The sequence below is a fragment of the Dunckerocampus dactyliophorus genome, chromosome 12 (assembly GCF_027744805.1).
Source record: "Dunckerocampus dactyliophorus isolate RoL2022-P2 chromosome 12, RoL_Ddac_1.1, whole genome shotgun sequence".
In the NCBI taxonomy this organism is placed as follows: domain Eukaryota; kingdom Metazoa; phylum Chordata; class Actinopteri; order Syngnathiformes; family Syngnathidae; genus Dunckerocampus; species Dunckerocampus dactyliophorus.
Genome location: NC_072830.1, coordinates 4,688,958 through 4,708,431, shown reverse-complemented (window position 1 = coordinate 4,708,431; position 19,474 = coordinate 4,688,958). Strand labels below are relative to the sequence as shown.

The 19,474-nt window shown below is 41.1% G+C and overlaps 2 protein-coding genes and 1 long non-coding RNA gene across 4 annotated transcripts; 2 read left to right on the top strand and 1 right to left on the bottom strand.

The window, feature by feature from the left end:
- Positions 1-714: 714 nt before the first annotated feature.
- slc25a15a (solute carrier family 25 member 15a) lies at positions 715-4,392 on the top strand. The gene is made up of 6 exons (XM_054795277.1): positions 715-1,236; positions 1,498-1,756; positions 3,406-3,546; positions 3,624-3,796; positions 3,863-4,021; positions 4,093-4,392. Exons 1-6 carry the CDS (start codon positions 1,182-1,184, stop codon positions 4,212-4,214), a joined length of 909 nt encoding a protein of 302 aa, XP_054651252.1. The 5' UTR covers positions 715-1,181; the 3' UTR covers positions 4,215-4,392.
- A 2,523-nt stretch (positions 4,393-6,915) lies between these two features.
- Positions 6,916-15,231, top strand: stoml3a (stomatin (EPB72)-like 3a). The gene is made up of 7 exons (XM_054795278.1): positions 6,916-7,045; positions 7,170-7,273; positions 7,344-7,416; positions 7,495-7,577; positions 10,575-10,778; positions 13,805-13,939; positions 14,033-15,231. The coding sequence occupies exons 1-7, from the start codon at positions 6,967-6,969 to the stop codon at positions 14,222-14,224; spliced, it is 870 nt and encodes a 289-aa protein (XP_054651253.1). The 5' UTR covers positions 6,916-6,966; the 3' UTR covers positions 14,225-15,231.
- LOC129191694 (uncharacterized) lies at positions 11,432-15,127 on the bottom strand. 2 transcript variants are annotated; one of them, XR_008573248.1, is made up of 4 exons: positions 14,841-15,127; positions 14,660-14,727; positions 13,878-14,277; positions 11,432-11,771 (listed from the first exon to the last, which is right to left on the bottom strand). It is a non-coding gene; the product is annotated as an uncharacterized LOC129191694 (long non-coding RNA). The 2 variants fall into 2 exon arrangements; XR_008573247.1 differs by lacking the exon at positions 11,432-11,771 and having other exon boundaries at positions 12,616-14,277.
- Positions 15,232-19,474: the final 4,243 nt, after the last annotated feature.

Genomic DNA, 19,474 nt, shown 5'->3' with positions numbered 1-19,474 from the left:
ATGCAGTTTTTACGATGCATTTTGTGGTATTCACCAAATCAGACGACACATATTGTTCATGTTCTCTTGTCTGCTAGCTCACTAGCTTGTACGTGAAAGAGGACACCAATTTAAAGATGTCACGATCCAAAAACACAAAATAAGAACTTTTACAGTTGTTCTAGCCAGTTAACAAAACAGCTCTGCAGATCAAGGCTGTAGAGCACGGTGAATAGGATAGGACAGCTCTAACGAAAACCAATTAAGCTAATCACATTGTTCAATTGTTTGTATTTAGAGCCGCCATCTTGAAAGTCGGCTTAAATGGGGGCTTCCCACAGTTCAGGAGGGGTTCGAGTTCCATCGGAAGCTCGTACATTTTTGACTCCAAGTACAAACGAAAAGCTGTAAAAGTGCAAAACTGATTATTTAGTATATGTGCTGTTTAAATATGTAAACTTTTTTGTCGATCATGCGATTTTGCTATTAATATTAATTTCAGTGTGTATCAAAAGAGGTGTTACAGTCAATGCAATCGGATTTATATATGTTTTTTTCTATTGGATTTGTCCCAAAACAAGGAGTCGCATTCAGAAATTAAATTGCATTGTCCTATTATTCGTTTTAAATGCTGACATTTAAAATACTGCATATTATACTTAATCATCAGTAGACCGGTGGATTATTAAACGAGTCCAACTCTGGACTATACTGGCATCTAGTGGTTCTTAGGTGGTACGGCATAAACACGCCCTCTGTGGCGTCGCTTCCGCATTCAAACGTTTATCTAGTTTAAAGTGTTAATTTACGGTTCCAAATAATTATTATTGAGCTTGTTATTATCAGTCTATTATTTTAAATCATACCCGTATGAACTTTAACTTCAGCTTTGGCTTCGCGTCTGGGGGTGCGTTATTGGTTTCTCCTTGAGAAGAAATGTCAGTTTCCCTCGGAGTTCTGAGATTGACTCATGTGGAAAGACGGGATTCTTTTGTCTTTTAAGAGAAAGAACAACTTGCACCCGACCGTGTAACAACGTTCCTGCACAGTTGTAGTCCTTTAGCTTTTCTGGAGTGGCTGATGATACTTGTGGCGATGAGCTGAGATTAAATAGATGGATAGTTAGACATTCCAGGCAGTCTCTGGAATCTTAGTGAATTCACGGTTGCATTTTGCAGATTTCCAGCACATGTTGAGCCATCATGGCTCCACATCCCATCATCCAGGCCATCATCGACTTCACGGCAGGCGCAGCAGGCAAGTTCTGTCATTATTTATCACTGAAACAAACACAAAAAAATCAAAGTAGGTCAATTCTGAACAAGCAATTTTAGACAGTACTGATGAGTAGTTTCTCCTGTCGGTTCCCTGGGGGCACGGCTGTTGTAGCAGTGAATAGAAATAATAATTACAATTATTACTCATTACACTGAAGCCTATTTAAGATAATGTAATAATAATAATCATAAAGTATTGCACTGACTGAAAAAAGCTCATATGTAACCCATTTGCTCCTAGGTGGTACAGCTTGTGTTCTCAGCGGGCAGCCTCTGGACACCACCAAAGTGAAGATGCAGACGTTCCCCAACATGTACCGCGGCTTCGTGCACTGCTTCATGTCCACATTCAGACAAGTGGGGATCCGGGGCCTCTACAAGGGCACCACCCCGGCGCTGATAGCCAACATCAGCGAGAACTCTGTGCTCTTTCTGAGCTATGGGTTCTGCCAAGACGTGGTCCGCTCTTTGGTCAGCGTGGAGGCTGACCGTGAACTCAGGTGTGACATTTTAGATTCCACACTTGCAAGTTATTGTGTGTTTGTGGTGAAGAGAGGCTCCACTGAGTAGCTAATAGTCGCATTGTTGTTGACATAACACTGCAACTGGTGATACTGCAAACAATCGCCTCTCAGTAGCCTCTTCTTTGGAGTCAGTCACTTTGTGTCCAGCTTAGAAGACAAAGTGTTTAATTTCATTATGTGTCCATTCTTGATGGTCAGATTTTGTTAAATATACGTAGGTGGCTACTTAAGTAGGTGTGTAGGTTGTTTGGTAGATATCAGGATTGGTTGGTTGATTGGTTGGTAGGTAAGTTACTGTGTCAGTAGAGTAGGGCTGGTCAGCACTAAGGCTGATAGTTTCATTTGGAAGGTAGCTCGACAGGTAGGTTGGTCGGTCAGTTAGTTTGGTTCATTGGTCGATCATCTGGTACATAGGCGGATCTCAGGTTGATTGGTTGGCAGCAAGGTGGGTTTGATTGTTTGACAGGTTTGAAGGTTGGTTGCTTCAATTAGCTGGTTGGGAGGTTGGTTGTTTGGTAGATACAGTATCAGGGGTGGGTTAGTGTGTCAGTTACTACGATGGTAGTAACTGACACAATGTAGGTAGACTGGTTGGTTGTTAGGTTAGGTTGGTTGGTCCATCAGTTGCTATGTTGGCAGTTTGTTTTTTAGTCAGCACCAAGGTAGGTAGGCTGCTTGGTCAATCAACTTGTAAGTAGACTGATTCGTAGGTAGATCAGCAGTAACGTAGATAAGGTGGTTGGTTGGTTTGGTTCACTGCTTAATTGGCAGCAAAAGAGGTAGGTTTACTGATCAATCTGGAAAGTAGGTTGGTAGCAAGGTGGGTAAGTAATTGGTTAACTCCTACTTGGAGTTCATAAGTAGGTTGTTTGGTACATAAGCAGGCTGTTGGCTTAAATTTATTTGGTAGATAGGTAGGTTTTTTGGTAGGTGCAGTAGCAGAATACATAGGTTGGTTGGTAAGGTTCGTAGACAAGTAAAGTACGCAGAGTGGTTAGAGAATAAATAGCAGACATCGAAATCGGTTGGTCTGTCAGTTACTATGTTTGGAGTTTGTTTGGTAGGTAGGTAGGGTAGACTGGTTGGTCAATCAGCTGGTGGGTAGGCAGGTAGGCTATTTGGTAGGTAATGAGGTTTATTGGTTAAAATAGTTAAGGAAGGTAGCTACAGTAGGTTGGTAGATTAGACAGTAAATATGTATATATGACAGATATTGTGTGTTGGTAGGCAGTTAGATGGGTAGACTGGTTGGTTGGGGCATCAGTTACTCTGTAGGTAAGATGGTCAATTTGCTGGTTGGCAGACAGTTAGGGAGGTAGGTTGGACAGCAGGACGGTAGTTGGTTCGTCAGACAGTTTGGTTCATTGGTCAGTCAGGCAGGTAAGTAGGTGGGTTGCTTAAAGTTATGAGCTGGTGTGTAGGTAGGTTGTTTGGTTCGAGCAAAAGAGTTGGGGTGGTTGATTCGTAAGTAGGTAGGTTGGTCAGTTGGTATAAGGTTGGTCCTGTGAAAGGCAGGGAAATTGATTGGATCATCAGTTATTTACAAGGTACTGTCAGAAAGTTGTTTGGTTAATCAGTTCATCATTCCAGTGAAATTCTTGTCGTTTCTTCCTCCAAATGATCAGTGATATTCAAAAAGCCTTCTCCGGGTCGCTGGCCTCCATCTTCTCCTCCATGGTGCTTTGCCCCACTGAGCTGGTCAAATGTCGCCTGCAGGCCATGTACGAGATGGAAGCATCTGGCAAGATCTCCCAAGGACAGCGAAGGTCAGAATGGTGGAAGTGAGAGATTTAAAACATTTCAAATGAGCTCAGAGGGTTTCGTTATTATGACTCTTCTTCAGAGTGTGGACGGTGGTGAAGAAAGTGATGGAGAAAAATGGTCCACTGGGTTTCTACCAGGGTCTGACGTCCACCATTGTGAGGGAGTTCCCGGGTTACTTCTGCTTCTTTGGCGGCTATGAAGTCAGCCGATCCACGTTTGCACATTACATGGGCACAGACAAGGAGGGTATCGGTACGTATTTGACTGTATCTGCTTCTCTTTTTGTCACCTGCTTCCACTCCCTTGTCACCTTTGTAGGCATTCTTCCGCTCATGTTCAGTGGCGGCTTTGGGGGGGCTTGTCTTTGGCTTCTTATCTATCCCATCGACTGCGTCAAGTCCAGGATACAGGTCTACTCTTTAGCCGGGAGGCAGGAGGGTTTCCTGAAGACCTTTATGGGGATTGTACGCAATGAGGGTAGGATTCCACACCCTCTTTGGAAGTTGACTGCTGTGAATATGTCCTTACGTCTTATTTCTATCCATCAGGGTTGAGCGCTCTCTACTCAGGCCTCACGCCCACCCTGATACGCACCTTCCCGGCCAACGGCGCCCTCTTCCTGGCCTATGAACTCACTAGAAAGTTTTTAATGGACGCAGCCGGCACCTAATGTGAGATATGTGTATACAGATTATACTTTAATAATGGTGCTGGCCTCATTGAAATTGATTTAGCGGTATGTATTTTGTCTCTGTGACTACTTTTTAATAATCATATTTTAAAAGGTGACTCCCCTTGTTACGTTTGTGTGCTTGTAAATCATAAAGTCATGCAATCAGAAGCAAAAATGGCAATAAACAAATTATGCTATCAAACTGTTTTATTGTTATTTTTTTCATTTTATTATTATGTCCTTTGAAAAAAACTTTGAATTTGATCGATGATTATTAAATCCAAATAATGAAAATGTTATTTAAAAAATTTGAACATAAATAAATGAATATATCTAAAATACGATTATAAACATGGAAAAAAATGAAAATATGTAGTTAAAATATAACAAAATAACAAACAAGTAATTCTATGTTGTACATGTTTAAAAAACAAATGACCTATGATTATTAAATAATGAAAATTTAATATGAAATGATTAATATTAATATGAATATGAACCCTTCTTTTTTGTAAAGCACTTTGAATTACCTTGTGTACAAATTGTGCTCTATGAATAAACCTGCCTTTCCTATGAGACTTTTTAAAAATAACCTATGATTATTAAATCATGAACATGGAACAATTTAAAAATATATGATTATTAAGAATTTGAAATTGAAATTATGTAGTTAAAAAAAAGCAAATAAAGTAATTATACATTTTACATGTTTGAGGATTTTAAAATATTCCCCGTGAATGGCTGGCGAGCAGTCCAGGGTGTAGCCCAGGGGTCACCAACGTTTTTTCTTGCGAGAGCTACTTTTAGAAAATGAAAATGGCCACAAGCTACACATTTTTGTAGAAATGATTTTCATACCTTATTTCAACCCAAACAAAGCAAATATGCTTGTTTTACCAAAACATTCACAAAATGCTGGTATCCACAACTCACATTTTATGTTTCAGAATACTTTTCTTTCTAGTGTTCTCACATTATTAACTGAAAACCTGAATGAAAAACAGGCTTGCAGGCACCTCATGTGGTCGTGGGGGGCTGCCTGGTGCTCGTGGACACTGTGTTGGTGACCCCGGTGTAGCCTCTCGCCTGAAGTTAGCTGGAATAGGCTCCACCTATCCCCGCGACCCTAGTGAGGATAAGGGGCATAGAAGATGAATGGATGGATTTTAAAATACATGACTTAATGGTTTAATTCATCTTGAACATGCACATGGCTTACACTGGAGAACATCACATAACACAAATCACAATTCTGCATGTCCAAAAAGGAGTGGGAAGAAGCAAAGCTTATTTAATCCTACACCTCATCCGTTTCACATCAGTTGCAATACATTTGTACAATGTACAACCAATGTAATGATGCTAATAAATTGATAATAGCTGATGAAATAGTTGACAGAGACACGGTTTGATAGTGAGTGAGTACAGGCAATGTACTCACTAGAAATGAAGAGTTAGTAGTCAATGTAAGATTGGTTAGATATACAGTAGCATTGTATGTGCACAGTAGTTCAGGTGTCTTCTTCCTTGTACTTTATAAACATCACTTGCTTCTACTGTTTCTTGAAATCGCTCATTTTAGTGCTTTGTTTGAGTTTCTTAATCAATCCGTTCCCCAACGTGATTCAACACACAGAAATCCTGAAGGTTTTTAGTGTTTTCCTGGCATATAAGTGTTTGAGGTTTAATTTTTCTGTAAGATCGTATTTCTCCTCTCTTGTTGAGAAGAATTGTTTTATGTTTTTATGTTATTGTTTGCATAATTTTAGCTGTTGAAAGTTTACCAGATCAGCAAATTTTTAATAATTGTGATTTTAGGAATAAAGGGTTTGTATGTTCCCATTATGGATTATCCTAACTGACCTTTTTTGTAGCACGGGAAGTGAGTGAAGTGTACTTTTATGGTTATTACCCCAAACTCCACACATTAAGTTAGATATGATAATACCAGAGAGCAGTAGAGAGTATGGAGTGATTTTAGTCCAGAGCAAATTTTGCTTTATTCAGTATTGAGGTATTTCTTGCCACTTCATGTTGTATATTTTTAATGTGAGATGCCCAGTTCATATTATATATTACGACCTTGAGAAATGTATTTTCATTTACTCTGTCAATGTCTATGCTGTCAGTTTGTATTTGCGCATGTGAATCCTTTTTGTACTTTCCAAATAGCATTATTTTAGTTTTACTCAGGTTTAGAACACAACCATTTTACAACAAGTTCAAAAAATAATGAAATAAAATACACCTTTAAACTTCCTTTTGATGCAAACCTCACTGCATGGTACAACATGCAAGACAAAATGACGCCAGGTAGGCGGGGCTCTGTATCCTGCAAGCATTGAGGGGCGTGGCTACCAATATAAGCTCCACCCTCATATGTTACTGAGACCAGAAGCTCACGTGTCTCCTCTATGCTGCGTTGTAGCAGGCATGACTTATTCCAACATACTGGGTTACATAATCCTCACCTAAACTCTCATGTTACGCAGGAGAACACACGCCATCGCCCCCTTGTGCCCGCGCCAAGTGTCAGGTTGCACGACTCGGCTGACACCGCATCTTTTATTCATGACTTGTGTTCCCCAGGTGTCGCAGTGTGGGAGCTGGCCCTCGGCATCCATCCTCACTCTGTTGGCACCCACGAGGAAGGGTCCCTCGTCGCCTGCGGCCACACCCCTCCTGGTACAACACACACATCGGTAAACACAAACCTTCAGTCGTCCTGTCACTCAGCACCTGCTGTCTAATGATCTCCACAACGTCCAGCACGGCTGAGATGGTGACGCAGGGTAAACTGCAGATCACCTCCATGGAGGTCGTTGAAGGTAAAGATGATTTTTGTGTAGAACGCTGCACATTCGGACGATACATTACAAGCATCATGCTGTGCAAACATGAGCCTTCTTGTTTGGCGAGAGGGTCATCAGGTGTTGGCTTGTTCCTCTGCAGACAAAACCTCGGGCCGACTGGGATGCTTCGGCTGGATTTTGGTGGTGATATCGCTCATCTTCATCGCGGCAACCTTCCCTGTTACGATATTTATGTGTGTCAAGGTAGGAGGATGGATGAGTGGTATCAAAGATGCTTGATACACACCTCACTGACTTTCCTTCCAACATGAAGATCGTGCAGGAGTATGAGCGAGCCGTCATCTTCAGGCTGGGCCGAATTGCAGACAGGAAACCCAAAGGACCGGGTATGACTCGCAGCAGCCCTCTTTCCAGAACTTTCCTCCGAGCTGGAATCAAGCTGATGTTCTTTTGTGCCCTTGCAGGTCTTTTCTTTGTTCTTCCGTGCACGGATAATTTTGTCAAGGTCGACCTGAGGACTGTATCCTTTGATATCCCACCGCAGGAGGTAAACCCTGTGATACTACCAGACTGTCATACTACTTGCCATTTTGTGATACTGGGACCATGTAATATTGTGATATTATAGTACTATGATAATATAATCTGTTATTAAGCTGATACGGTGATATTGTCATATGAGGTCCAGGCTCAGCACCAAGACCACATACAATCTGGTCTAGTTCCACCATCCTTTCACTGATACTCTAGTCCTTGGAGCCTTTTTTTCCAATTTCTCCATTCCAATCAAGAACCCAGGTGGTTTTGAATGATATCCCACACAAAGTACTCTAGCTAAGGTCAAAGTTCAAATCACTTCATCCTCCTCGTGTCTTCTTCCGGTCACACCTCTAAAGCCCATCGTAACACTTAAATGGATTGCTTCTTTGACCAAGCAAGAATCCCATTGATTAAATTATATTAAATTATATTATAAATTATATCTAAAACCAATTTTAAAACTTAAACGTATAGAAGAATGATTCCTAAAAAATAGAAACGATATCTAACAGAGGACCGCACGGTGGTCTGGTGGTTAGCATGTTGGCCACACAGTCACAGTCTGGTGATCGGGAAGACCGGGGTTCAAATCTCCGTTAGGCATCTCCTTGTGGAATTTGCATGTGTCCCCGTGCATGCGTGCGTGCGTGCGTGGGTTTTCGTGTTCGGGTCATTGGCGACTCTAAATTGCAAATTAATTGTCCATAGGTATGAATGTGAGTGTGAATGGTTGTTTGTCTATATGTGCCCTGCCATTGGCTGGCGACCAGTCCAGGGTGTACCCCGCCTGTCGCCCGAAGTCAGCTGGGATAGACTCTAGCATGCCCCCGTGACCCGAATGAGAAGCTGCATAGAGAATGGATGGATGGATGGATATCTAACAGACTGCACAACTTTTTAAAAAAGTTTCTTTGAAGAAGAATCCTATTCATTTTTAAAAGAAATACTGTATTTAAAAATTATTTTAAAACTTAAAAGGATAGTTCCTTAAAAAAAAAAGCAAGAATCTTACCGATTTTTTTTAGAAATGATATCTAATCTTTAAATAAGCAAGAATCCTATCAAATTTTAAAGAAATTTTATATACATTGATTTTAAAACTTAAAAGGGTAGTTTCTTTAAAGAAGAATGAATCCTATCAATTTTCATAGAGACAATATCTAAAACAGACGGTACAACCTAAAAAGAAAGTTTCTTTGAAGAAGCAAGACTCCTATTCATTTTAAAGAAATTATATCTAAACTCGATCTTAAAACTGCAATGGATAGTTTCTTTGAGGAAATAAGAGTCATATTGATTTATTGATTTTTTTAAGGAAATGATATCTGGCACCAACTGTAAAACTTAAAAAAAGTGCAGTTTCTTTCTAGAAGCAACAATCATATTTGTTTTTAAAAGAAATTATAGCTAAAACTAATCTCAAAGCTTAAAGGGATAGGATTTGTTGAAGAAGTAAGAATACTATTGACTTTTTAAAAGAAAGGATATATAAAACTGATATTAATACTTAAAAGGATAGTTTCCTTGTAGGAAGAAGAATCCCATTCATTAATGGAAATTATATCTTAAACTCATAATTCTTCGAAGCAGCAAGAATCCTGTTGATTTCTCAAGGAAATTATATCTGTTAGCGATCTTAAAAGAATGGTTTCTTTGAAGGAGCAAGAATCCTAGTACTTTTTAAAGAAATTAAATTGCGAACAATCTTAAAAGGAGTTTCTTTGAAGACGCAAGAGCCCTATTTTTTTTTTTTTCAAGCAATGATATCTGATACAAGATGGTCGTACCTGAGGTTGAAACAAGAACAGCATTCTGTTGGTCAAGGTATTTGGCCAAAGCAAGAACTCTGACTTTGGGCCATATCTGACACAGGATCGGAATAGCGCCGTGGGGGGCGATCAAAGAACAAAGCAGTAAATGTGACTTCTACCCATTTTCAAACTTAGGGAAATTCCAGTGTCATTTAGATTCACTTTGTACTTTTAATTTGATGTTATTCATGTCTTAGTTTTACACAATATATAATAAGATAAATTAGATTGCTATAATGTACGAACCCCCCGTCAGCGGGAGATTTGTGGGAACACAAGCCGGTCCGTGGGTCAAAAAAGGTTGGGGACCACTGATTTAGGTGAGAGGAGGTAGCCTATTGATTTTGAAGGCCATCTGCTATGAAGGGAATGGGCCAAAGTGGAAGCTGAGGTGATATTTCCAATGAGATCATGTTCCTCACATTTCAAGATTCAAGATTCAAGAGATTCAAGAGAGTTTTATTGTCATGTGCATAGTACAACAGCAGTTATACCATGCAATGAAAATCTTATTCTGTTCATTCTCCCAAGAAAAGAAAGAAAACAAATGAAAGAATAAGAACATAAGAAACATAAACACATAAACATATATACCAATAAATTAAGCAACAACAACAGAAGAGACATTAATACAAGTAAATAATACAAATAAATAAATAAATAAAGTGCTATGAGTGTGTGCGTGTGTTGCGTGCGGCGTGTGCGAGTGCTTCGTTGAGGAGCCTGATGGCCTGTGGGTAAAAGCTGTTTGCCAGCCTTGTGGTCCTGGACTTCAAACTCCTGTAGCGTCTGCCTGACGGTAGGAGTGTGAATAATGAGTGTTGTGGATGTGTGCTGTCCTTGATTTTTGAAGTGATTTTCAGCGGCAAAGCAAGAACCCTGTGGATTTGGGATGACATTGTCCTTCTTTTCAGTCCATCAAGCAACGCCTCTTCAAAACCTTACAGAATGGTTTCTTTGTCGATGCAAGAACCCTACTGATTTGGGGTGATATCAGACACAAGATGTGTGAATAGCAGTCACTGAGATCAAATCAGAGCATTTCTTTTTTCAGAATTCAACCAATCGTCAAGCAGTTCCTCCTTCGGAGCAAGAATCATATTGATTTTCAGTCATGAGCAAATCCAAGATGGCAGCGATAATACCGTGAAAGGTGTGATCACAAGGCGAGTGCTGTCTCGTTATCCTGGCAGATCCTGACCAAGGACTCGGTGACGGTTTGCGTGGACGGCGTGGTCTACTTCCGCATCCAGTGCCCCATCTCATCCGTGGCCAACGTGTCCAACGCGCACTCCTCCACACGTCTGCTGGCCCAAACCACGCTGAGGAACGTCCTGGGCACCAAGAACCTCGCAGAGCTGCTCTCCGACCGAGAAGGCATCTCGCTCAGCATGCAGGTAAAAAATACCTGATATGCAGTACAGCAAATACTGTATATTTGGAATTAATATCAGTGTGCCATCAAATGCAGGTGTTGAAAGGTAGTTTTTTTCAGGAAAAATTAACAAATTACTTCAGAAAAAAATGCAAAAAGAAGGAATTGGAGTGAGACAAAAAAGCAGTTTACTGCAAAGAAGCACTGAAGTGATATAGGCTGATCAAAAGTTTAAGACCATAGCAAAAAAAACAAACCTGAAACCCTCCTAACACAGAAATAAAATGTAGAAAAAAATAGTTAATAATGAGTAGTTGTGCCATTCTTGTTAATGAGGTGAAAAATGGGTTTGGGCATGCTTGATGCCAGTGTTTCCAGGAGGCTAGTGGGAATGTTGCTCCAGGTGGTGAAAATGGCTTCATGGAGGGCATCCCCTGTCTGGAACTGATGTCCATTTTTGTAAACTTCCCTTGCCATCCATCCCCAAATGTTCTCCATTGGATTTAGATCAGGGGAACACACAGGATGGTCCACAAGAGTGAACTTATTTGTCTGGAAGAAGTCCTTTGTGAAGTGGAGCGTTGTCCTGTTGAAAAAGCCAGTCATTACCACACAGACGAGGGCCTTCAGTCATCAGGGATGCCCCCTGTAACGTCTCCACATAGTCAGCTGCCGTTTCAGGATCATGATGGCGACCCCTCCACTGTGCCGTGTGGAATCATCTCAGGTGGGATCTCCTTGTCATGCCAGTAACATTGGAAAGTTAGACGTTCCACCTTTCAATGTCCCTCCCATGTTTGGTCCTCTCCTGCAAATTCCAAACCTTGAAGGAGACGAGGCCTTTGAAGATGTTTTATTTCTTCTTCAAAGCCTTCTCTGGCAGATGGCGTCTGAGGGTTATTGGACTCCACTCGGAACCAGTAACAACCTTCATCTGGGCCGAGGATGGTCGCGTCCAACCTCAGCAGCAATGGTGCACTGTGAGAGGCCTCACTTACGCAGCTTAATAATCCCACTGCGTGAAGAAAAAGAGAAAAAGCTTTTTTGCCCTTGCCATCAAGAGATCATGACAGTGTGAATACATGACACTAAATCACATTCAGTCCATATCTTTGTCCAGATTTTCCTTTTTAAAGGCTGTGCTCTTAAACTTGCGATCAGCTGATGAACAGCCTATATGACTTTAATGCTTCTTTGCAATAAAGCTCAGGGACAGGTCTCCTGCGGGTGCCCAGGGTCGGGACTAAACACGGCGCGGCTGCGTTTCAGTTTTATGCTGTCAAAATCTGGAACTTGACTGATTGGTCTTCCAGAAAATGTGCGACAATCCTCAACTTTGGCAATACAAGACTTCTATTCAACTGTGCATTTGACAACTGCAAGTATTTTATCTGCACTCTTCATTTTGTATTTTTTTGTTCTATGGAATGATTTATGGAATTTTATGATTTATTTTAGAATTTATTTTTTGAATGATTTTATGTTTTTATGGAATGATTTTATGAAGTGATTTTACCCTTCTTTTCTGTGAAGCACTTTGAATGACCTTGTGTACGAATGCTGCTCTATAAATAAACTTAAACATCTCACTCCCATTTCTTCTTTTTGCATTCTAAATCGCTACTTAGAACCTCTTTAAGATCCAACAGTGCAAAATGTACATTCTTGACATTTTTCAAAGTGTTTGCCCCTTTCCTGAGTTCTTATTTTTTTGCAGGTCTGTCACACTTAAATATTTAAAATCATTAAACAACTTTATATATTAGTCAATGACAACACAACTGAACAAAAAATGTTTTTAAATGAAACTTTTTATTACTAAAGGCCTAAAAAAAAATCCAAACCTAAATGGCCCTGTGTGAAAATTGGATTGCCCCCCCTATTAAAACATAATTTAACTGAGATTAATTGAGATCTATCAGTCTGGAAAAGGTTATAAAGCCATTTCTAAAGCTTTGGGACTCCAGTGAACTACAGTGAGAGCCATTATCCACAAATGGCGAAAAATATGAAACAGTGGTGAACCTTCCCAGGAGGGGGCGGCCAAACAAAATGACCCCAAGAGCGCAGCAACGACTCATCCAAGAGGTCGCAAAAGACCCCACAACAACATGCAAAGAACTGTGGGGCTCACTTGCCTCAGTTAAGGTCAGTGTTCATGACTCCACCATAAGAAAGACACTGGGCAAAAACGGCCTGAGTTCCAAAAACCACTGCCGAAAAAAAAGAACATTCATGCTCATCTCAATTTTGCCAGAAAACATCTTGATGATTCCAAGACCTTTGGGAAAATACTCTGATGAGCCAAAAGTGGTCTGATGAGACAAAAGTTGAACCTTTTGAAAGGTGTGTGTCCCATTACATCTGGAATAAAAGTAATGCCACATTCCAGAAAAAGAACATCATACCAGCAGTAAAATATGGTGGTGGTAGTGTGATGGTCTGGGGCTGTTGTGCAGCTTCAGGACATGGAAGACTTGCTGTGATAAATGTAACCATCAATTTTGCTGTCTACCAAAAAATCGTGAAGGAGAATGTCCGGCCATCTGTTGGTGACCTCAAGCTGAAACCAACTCGGGTTCTGCAGCAGGACAATGATCCAAAACACACCAGCAAGTCCACCTCTGAATGGCTGAAGAAACACACAATGAAGACTTTGGAGTGGCCTAGTCAAAGTCCTGACCTGAATCCTGTTGAGATGCTGTGGCATGACCTTAAAAAGGCGCTTCATGCTGGAAAAGCCTCCAATGTGGCTGAATGACAACAATTCTGCAAAATTCCTCCACAGCACTGTAAGAGTTCATTTGTTCACTCATTGCAAGTTAACGCTTGATTGCAGTTGTTGGTACTGCAATGATACTGCATTGTTTCAATGTACAATGTAAGGGGACAAACACCATTTCACACCACTGTATATATTGAAGGTACAGGCTTTTCATTTGACAACATTTTGATATGAAGAAATAGGAAAAAAAAAATCCCTGTTGTTGCTGATGATGTGTTGGTATTGAAGAGAAAAATGAACTATTATTGCGACTGTATGTGCAGGAATCCCTGGACGAGGCCACCAATGCGTGGGGCATAAAGGTGGAGCGCGTGGAGATCAAAGACGTGAAGTTACCTCAGCAGTTGCAGAGAGCCATGGCGGCGGAGGCGGAGGCCAGTCGGGAGGCGAGGGCCAAGGTGGGGAATGGGAACGCCTTCCTTCCTTTTATTTTTTGTAACATCAATTCCACACGACAAAAGAGAAACGCTGACGTGTCTTTCATGTGTCAGATCATCTCTGCCGAGGGCGAGATGAAGGCATCCAGGGCCCTGAAGGAAGCCTCGCTGGTCATCGCCGAGTCGCCGTCCGCCCTGCAGCTACGATACCTGCAGACGCTGAACAGCATCGCAGCTGAGAAAAACTCCACAATCGTCTTCCCGCTTCCCATCGACATGCTGCAGAGCTTCATGCACAGGAAGTGACGCCTTCAGTTAACATGACGAACAGTTTTCCACCTTTGGACGTAGTATCAGAGCTGTAACAGAGGCAGGACAAGCCCGATGTTTAACACTTGGCACGCTCGCCCTGAAAACAATGTTCGCTGCCCAGCAAATATTCCACAGCATTGGCAGCTCATGTGCAACCTAGTTCAGCTGTGATTGATAATGACTGCTTGTCATACGCAGTACTGGGTTTGTCTAACTCAATCACCAAATAGTTGGACCAGTGTATCAGATTTTTAGGTTCGTCTCACTAGAGCAAGGCTATGTGTAGGTACTACGAAGCAGCAACATCACAGACTACACAGACAGGTGAGTGTAAGCCACTAATTTGTAGTCTCAGGAACACAGCAGCAGAATCCCCACTCACAAGTCCAGTTAATGCAGTACAACTGATATTAGAAAAAGTGCACTCACCAGAACAGATTCTTGAGTAAGGAGGCAAATGGATGTCAGTACAACTCACATGCCTCGACTCCACTTCACTTTGTAGCAGCAGGTGACATGGGAATGCAATAGTATTACTATTTTGTTTTGTACACATATGGAGCACACTTAAACAGCACCGTGACTCAAAGATAGTTACTTTGAAACTCACGTTTTCGTCGTTGTTTCACTCCTCGTCGGTTGGTAAATGTGACGTTAATAAACATGTAGGTACTCAAAGGAAAAGGAGGAAAAACTCGGTGTTCAAACTTCTCCTTCTCAAACGTCTCCAAACAAGCAAGGTTCGAGTCAGGATCTATATCCAATTGCGCCGTCCAATGTCGGGTTAATACGAGCAGAACTTCATACTTTCACCGGCGTCAAGGAGCAGAATGTAACAAGTCTTCCATCTAGCTCACTGGAGAGATAGTGCTGAAGATGGACAAATTTGCCCGCAAATCCGGGTACTGCCAGAAGGTGCTCTCTGATTGGCCAGAGCCTTGGCAATATACAACGCTCTGATTCGCCAAAACGAAACGTAGTATACATTCCTGATCAAAGTCTTAAAACCAGTTGAAAAATTGCTCGAATTTGCATTTTGCACATTTGGATCTGAATGAGGTTTTAAGTAGAGGTACAATATGCAAAAGCAAGAAGGGTGAGTGAGACAAAAACATTTGGAGCTTGTAATTAAAAAAAATAAAAATAGTTTGTTTATCACCTGATCAAAAGTTTAAGACCACAGGTTATAAATCTGCTCAAAATGTTCATTTTCTGTCAGGCATTCACACTCTCATGCCATCCAGGCATGAGAGTGTGAATGGTGGCATGAGAAGCTAAGAAGTTTTGTCTTTTTGAACGTGGTTGGATTGTCGAGCTGCATAAGCAAGGCCTCTCGCAGCGTGCCATTGCTGCTGAGGTTGGGAGCAGTAAGACAATCGTTGTACATTTTTTGAAAGATCCTGAGCACAAAAAAGTCAAGCCTTAGACCCAAAAAAATCACAACTGCACTGAGCCGGAGGATCCGATTGGCTGTCCATCAAGACACAAGGTGGGCTTCCACCCAAATTAAGGCCCTTACTGGTGCCGACTGCAGCACAATAACCATCAGACGACATCTGCGGGAAAAGGGTTTAAAAAACAAAAAAGGAATTCAAAGACCTCGTCTCCTTCATCGGCACAAAACTGCCCATTTAGACTTTGCCAGGGAGCATCAAACATGGGACACTGAAAGGTGGAAAAAAGTTTTATTCTCTGATGAGAAAAAATGCAACCTTGACGGTCCAGATGGCTTCCAACGTTACTGGCATGACAAGGAGATCCCACCTGAGATGTTTTCTGCCCGGCACAGTGGAGGGGGCTCATCTGTGTGGTAACAGCTGGGTTTTTCAACAGGACAACGCTGCAGTTCACAATGCTCGCTTGACCAAGGACTTCTTCAGGGAGAATAACATCACTCTTTTGGACCATCTTGCATGTTCCCCTCATTTAAATCCCATAGAGAACATTTGGGGATGGATGGCAAGGGAAGTTTATAAAAATAGCCATCAGTTCCAGACAGTGGAGCGGTGGAGCTACTCATTACTGAGTCCTACTGAGAACATTTTTGGTTCTGGTTTGGAGTTTTTTGTTCTTTTTTGAGCAATGGTCTTAAACTTTTGATCAGCTGATAAACAGCCTATTTCAGTCGAGGAAAAGGCTTCTTGAGACGTCATCTGTACTTCTGTGAAGAAGACAATTCTAGTGGTCCTCAATCAGCAGTACATCTACACCTTAAAGCTACCAATCACTCTTTAGAGGACAGCGAGGTAAAGATTTAGGCCAAAGAAAACAGATGGTTTGAAAGAGGAGTGAAGGAAGCCATTTTTGTCAAACAACAGAACCCATCATTGAATCGGAATGGTGGTTTGAGGTTTGGACCCTGTGTTCAGCAGGTTACTGAGACCAAAACCCACAGCTCTTAGTCTTGCAAATGAGGTGAAGCCAGGGCCGAGCCAGAACAATAGATGCTAACGAGCCAGTATCAGAGTCGTTCATACCCAATTCAGGGAGCGACACTTCCCTTTTATCGAAGGTGTTAACAGCAGGATAGGATTATACCACTACTCCGCCCAGGCTTAGTGTAAGGAACCAATAGAAGGAGGGTGTTGGCACACCAATTCCGCCCACTCTTACGGTATTTAAGGCCTAGGCTACCAGCACTTATTAGTTCGCTGACGAAGCTCTTAGGATGAGGAGCGAAACGTCCGACACATTCTTCACAGAAGTACAGACGACGTCTCAAGAAGCCTTTTCCTCGATGGACAACTCCTGTACGACCGAGAGCCTACACAGAAGCCTATTTCAGTTTAATTGTTGTTCAAATTACTTTTTCAAAATGCTTTTTGTCTCACTGCCTCTTCTTGCTTTTGCATATTGTAGCTCTACTTAAAACCTCATTAAGATCCAAATGTGCAAAATGCAAATACTAGCAATTTTTCAACTGGTCGTAAGATTTTGATCAGGAGTGTATTTATCACAAAACATTTTTTTTTTCTTTTTTAAAGTTCCCAATGTCACCTGTTAATTTGCAATCACGAGCCTTCATGTAAATGATTTTATGTCAAAGTGGGTTACCTTAAACATCTACAGGTATCCTACTGTTATGGTGTATGGTACTGTAACCACGGGTGTACCCTGGGTTACACATGATCTTGGAAACGTTGTATCTACTGTCACTGTTACCGCTCTGATGCAGATATTTTGTTACATCTCCTCCGTTGCGTTGATGTCATTGCCTATGCTGCTTAGCTGAGTTTGCCTGAGTTTGGAATTGAACTCACAACCTCTTGATTAAGAACCAAGTACTCTACTAGCTGACCTATTGAGACTCAACAGACTCTGCAGAATGTGGGTAGTAGTAGGCTTAAATAGTAGTAGGACTTTAAATAGTTGTTGATATGACGTGTTTAATGTTATATAATTAGATTTTGGTCATTCCATGGTTATTGGTAGATGCCCTGTGTGTATTTACTTACTGTATTTATGTACTTAATGTTAATGTAATCTCTTCTGTGCATCTGACACCATGACTGTGCTCATGCCCATTCATTTTCAATGTGAACCTTTTCACAGAAAATATGAAATTACACTAAATGTGTGAATATTTTTAAAAGCCTGAATTGGTAGCACACTTGTCCGGAGTGAGCTGAACATTTTGATGTTGGATTTGCTTCAATTGGTTAAATGGAGGAGGAGTTAGCGGACAAAAAATGAGGAGGAATAAGAGGAAGTAAGATGATGAGAACTAAATACAAGTAGATGAAAAATGGTGCACAATTTTATATGACACACAATGTACTGATTTAAGCCCCACCCATTTCTGGTTACCACGCCCACTTCTGGTATCTGTCCTGCCCACTCCAAGTACAAATATGGATAATTTAGATGGTTTAACAGATACAAATACAGATACAGATACAGATACAGATAGTGGTGTACTCGCTCATCCCTAACATACCCCTAACATCATCAGTTCATGCTGAAAGACTAGGTGGGACACACACCAGTCAGACTAGATAGGACAGCTCTAGTCCTATTATTTATTTTACGTTTATATGCTTGTTTCGGTCTTCGCTCTGCCGCTGGAGTGTTGTATTCCAGTAGACTCCTCCTACCCCTTCATTTCAAGTTTGGTCCCTGACCACAGATGGTTTCTAGGGATGTGTACGCCTTAGCGCTTACCCCTTGATTTAAGGAGAATTGGGACACCACTTGATTTTCGTGAACCTAAGGGTAAGGGCTAAGATATGGCATTCAGCCAAAGTCTCTGCACCGTGTCCCGGGTCTTTCTCGACGCCTCCTACCGGTCGTACGTGCCATTAATTCTATACAAATATATAATTCTATACGTTTTATATTTATAATTAGATTTATTAATATTGAATTAACATCAGAAGTTTACAAAAAAAATGGGACAAATGAATACAAAAAGAAGAGAAATAATACTATAGGTATATATTTTTTTTACAAATTTCTAAACAACAGCAATTAAAAATAGTTTGCATGTGCAGAAGTCACACAAGGAAATTAATATTGTAATTGGCTGGCGACCAGTCCAGGGTGTACCCCGCCTGTCGCCCGAAGTCAGCTGGGATAGGCTCCAGCATGCCCCCGCGACCCTAACGAGGAGAAGGATGGATGGATCGATTATTTATTATTGATTTAGTTTTTGTAGTTCTGTATTTTTTTAATTAAATATAAGGCAGTTTTTTTTTGTCACTTGAATTTTGTAAATACAAAACAAAGAAAACAAAGTGCCAAGATGGGAAATTGATTATAAGTCCGTTGTTCCATTTCCGTTGCTCAGTTCCAGTATTTATTATGTTTTGTCGCTGTTTGGATGTTAACATTGTTCATTTAGTCCATTTGTGGTCGAGCTGGGCCTCCTGTAGCCGTAGACGGTAATAGCCTTTTTACCTGCTACCAACAGAATCTTTACCAGATATCTGTCCTTCCCCCGTACAATCTCGCCATTTAGATTTCTCGGATATATAGTTGTGCAAGACAAAGGGATCGGATATCCAAGTACTTCCTTAAGTATGCTGGCCAACATTTTCCAAAATAGTTAGTTGCTTCCCCTAACTCTTGGTGTAAAAAAAACAAAACAGGAAAAAATAGGATATTCTTCGAGGAGAACTCCCTCCAGGTCTGTGAATTGGTGGATGTACAGTATAGTGCGTTTTCAACATGCTTAACCATTCGTCCTTTGCAATTTTGATTTTAAATTCTATTTCCCATTTCTCTTTGATATACTTAGCAGAGTGC

Excerpts from the sequence above, each read along its gene's own strand:
- stoml3a (XM_054795278.1), top strand. The coding sequence starts at position 6,967 with ATGATCTCCACAACGTCCAGCACGGCTGAGATGGTGACGCAGGGTAAA. Across the intron at positions 7,046-7,169 it reads CTCCATGGAGGTCGTTGAAG|ACAAAACCTCGGGCCGACTG; the intron begins GTAAAGATGATT and ends GTTCCTCTGCAG. Across the intron at positions 7,578-10,574 it reads TTGATATCCCACCGCAGGAG|ATCCTGACCAAGGACTCGGT; the intron begins GTAAACCCTGTG and ends TTATCCTGGCAG.
- slc25a15a (XM_054795277.1), top strand. The coding sequence starts at position 1,182 with ATGGCTCCACATCCCATCATCCAGGCCATCATCGACTTCACGGCAGGC. Across the intron at positions 1,757-3,405 it reads GAGGCTGACCGTGAACTCAG|TGATATTCAAAAAGCCTTCT; the intron begins GTGTGACATTTT and ends CCAAATGATCAG. Across the intron at positions 4,022-4,092 it reads GGGGATTGTACGCAATGAGG|GGTTGAGCGCTCTCTACTCA; the intron begins GTAGGATTCCAC and ends TCTATCCATCAG.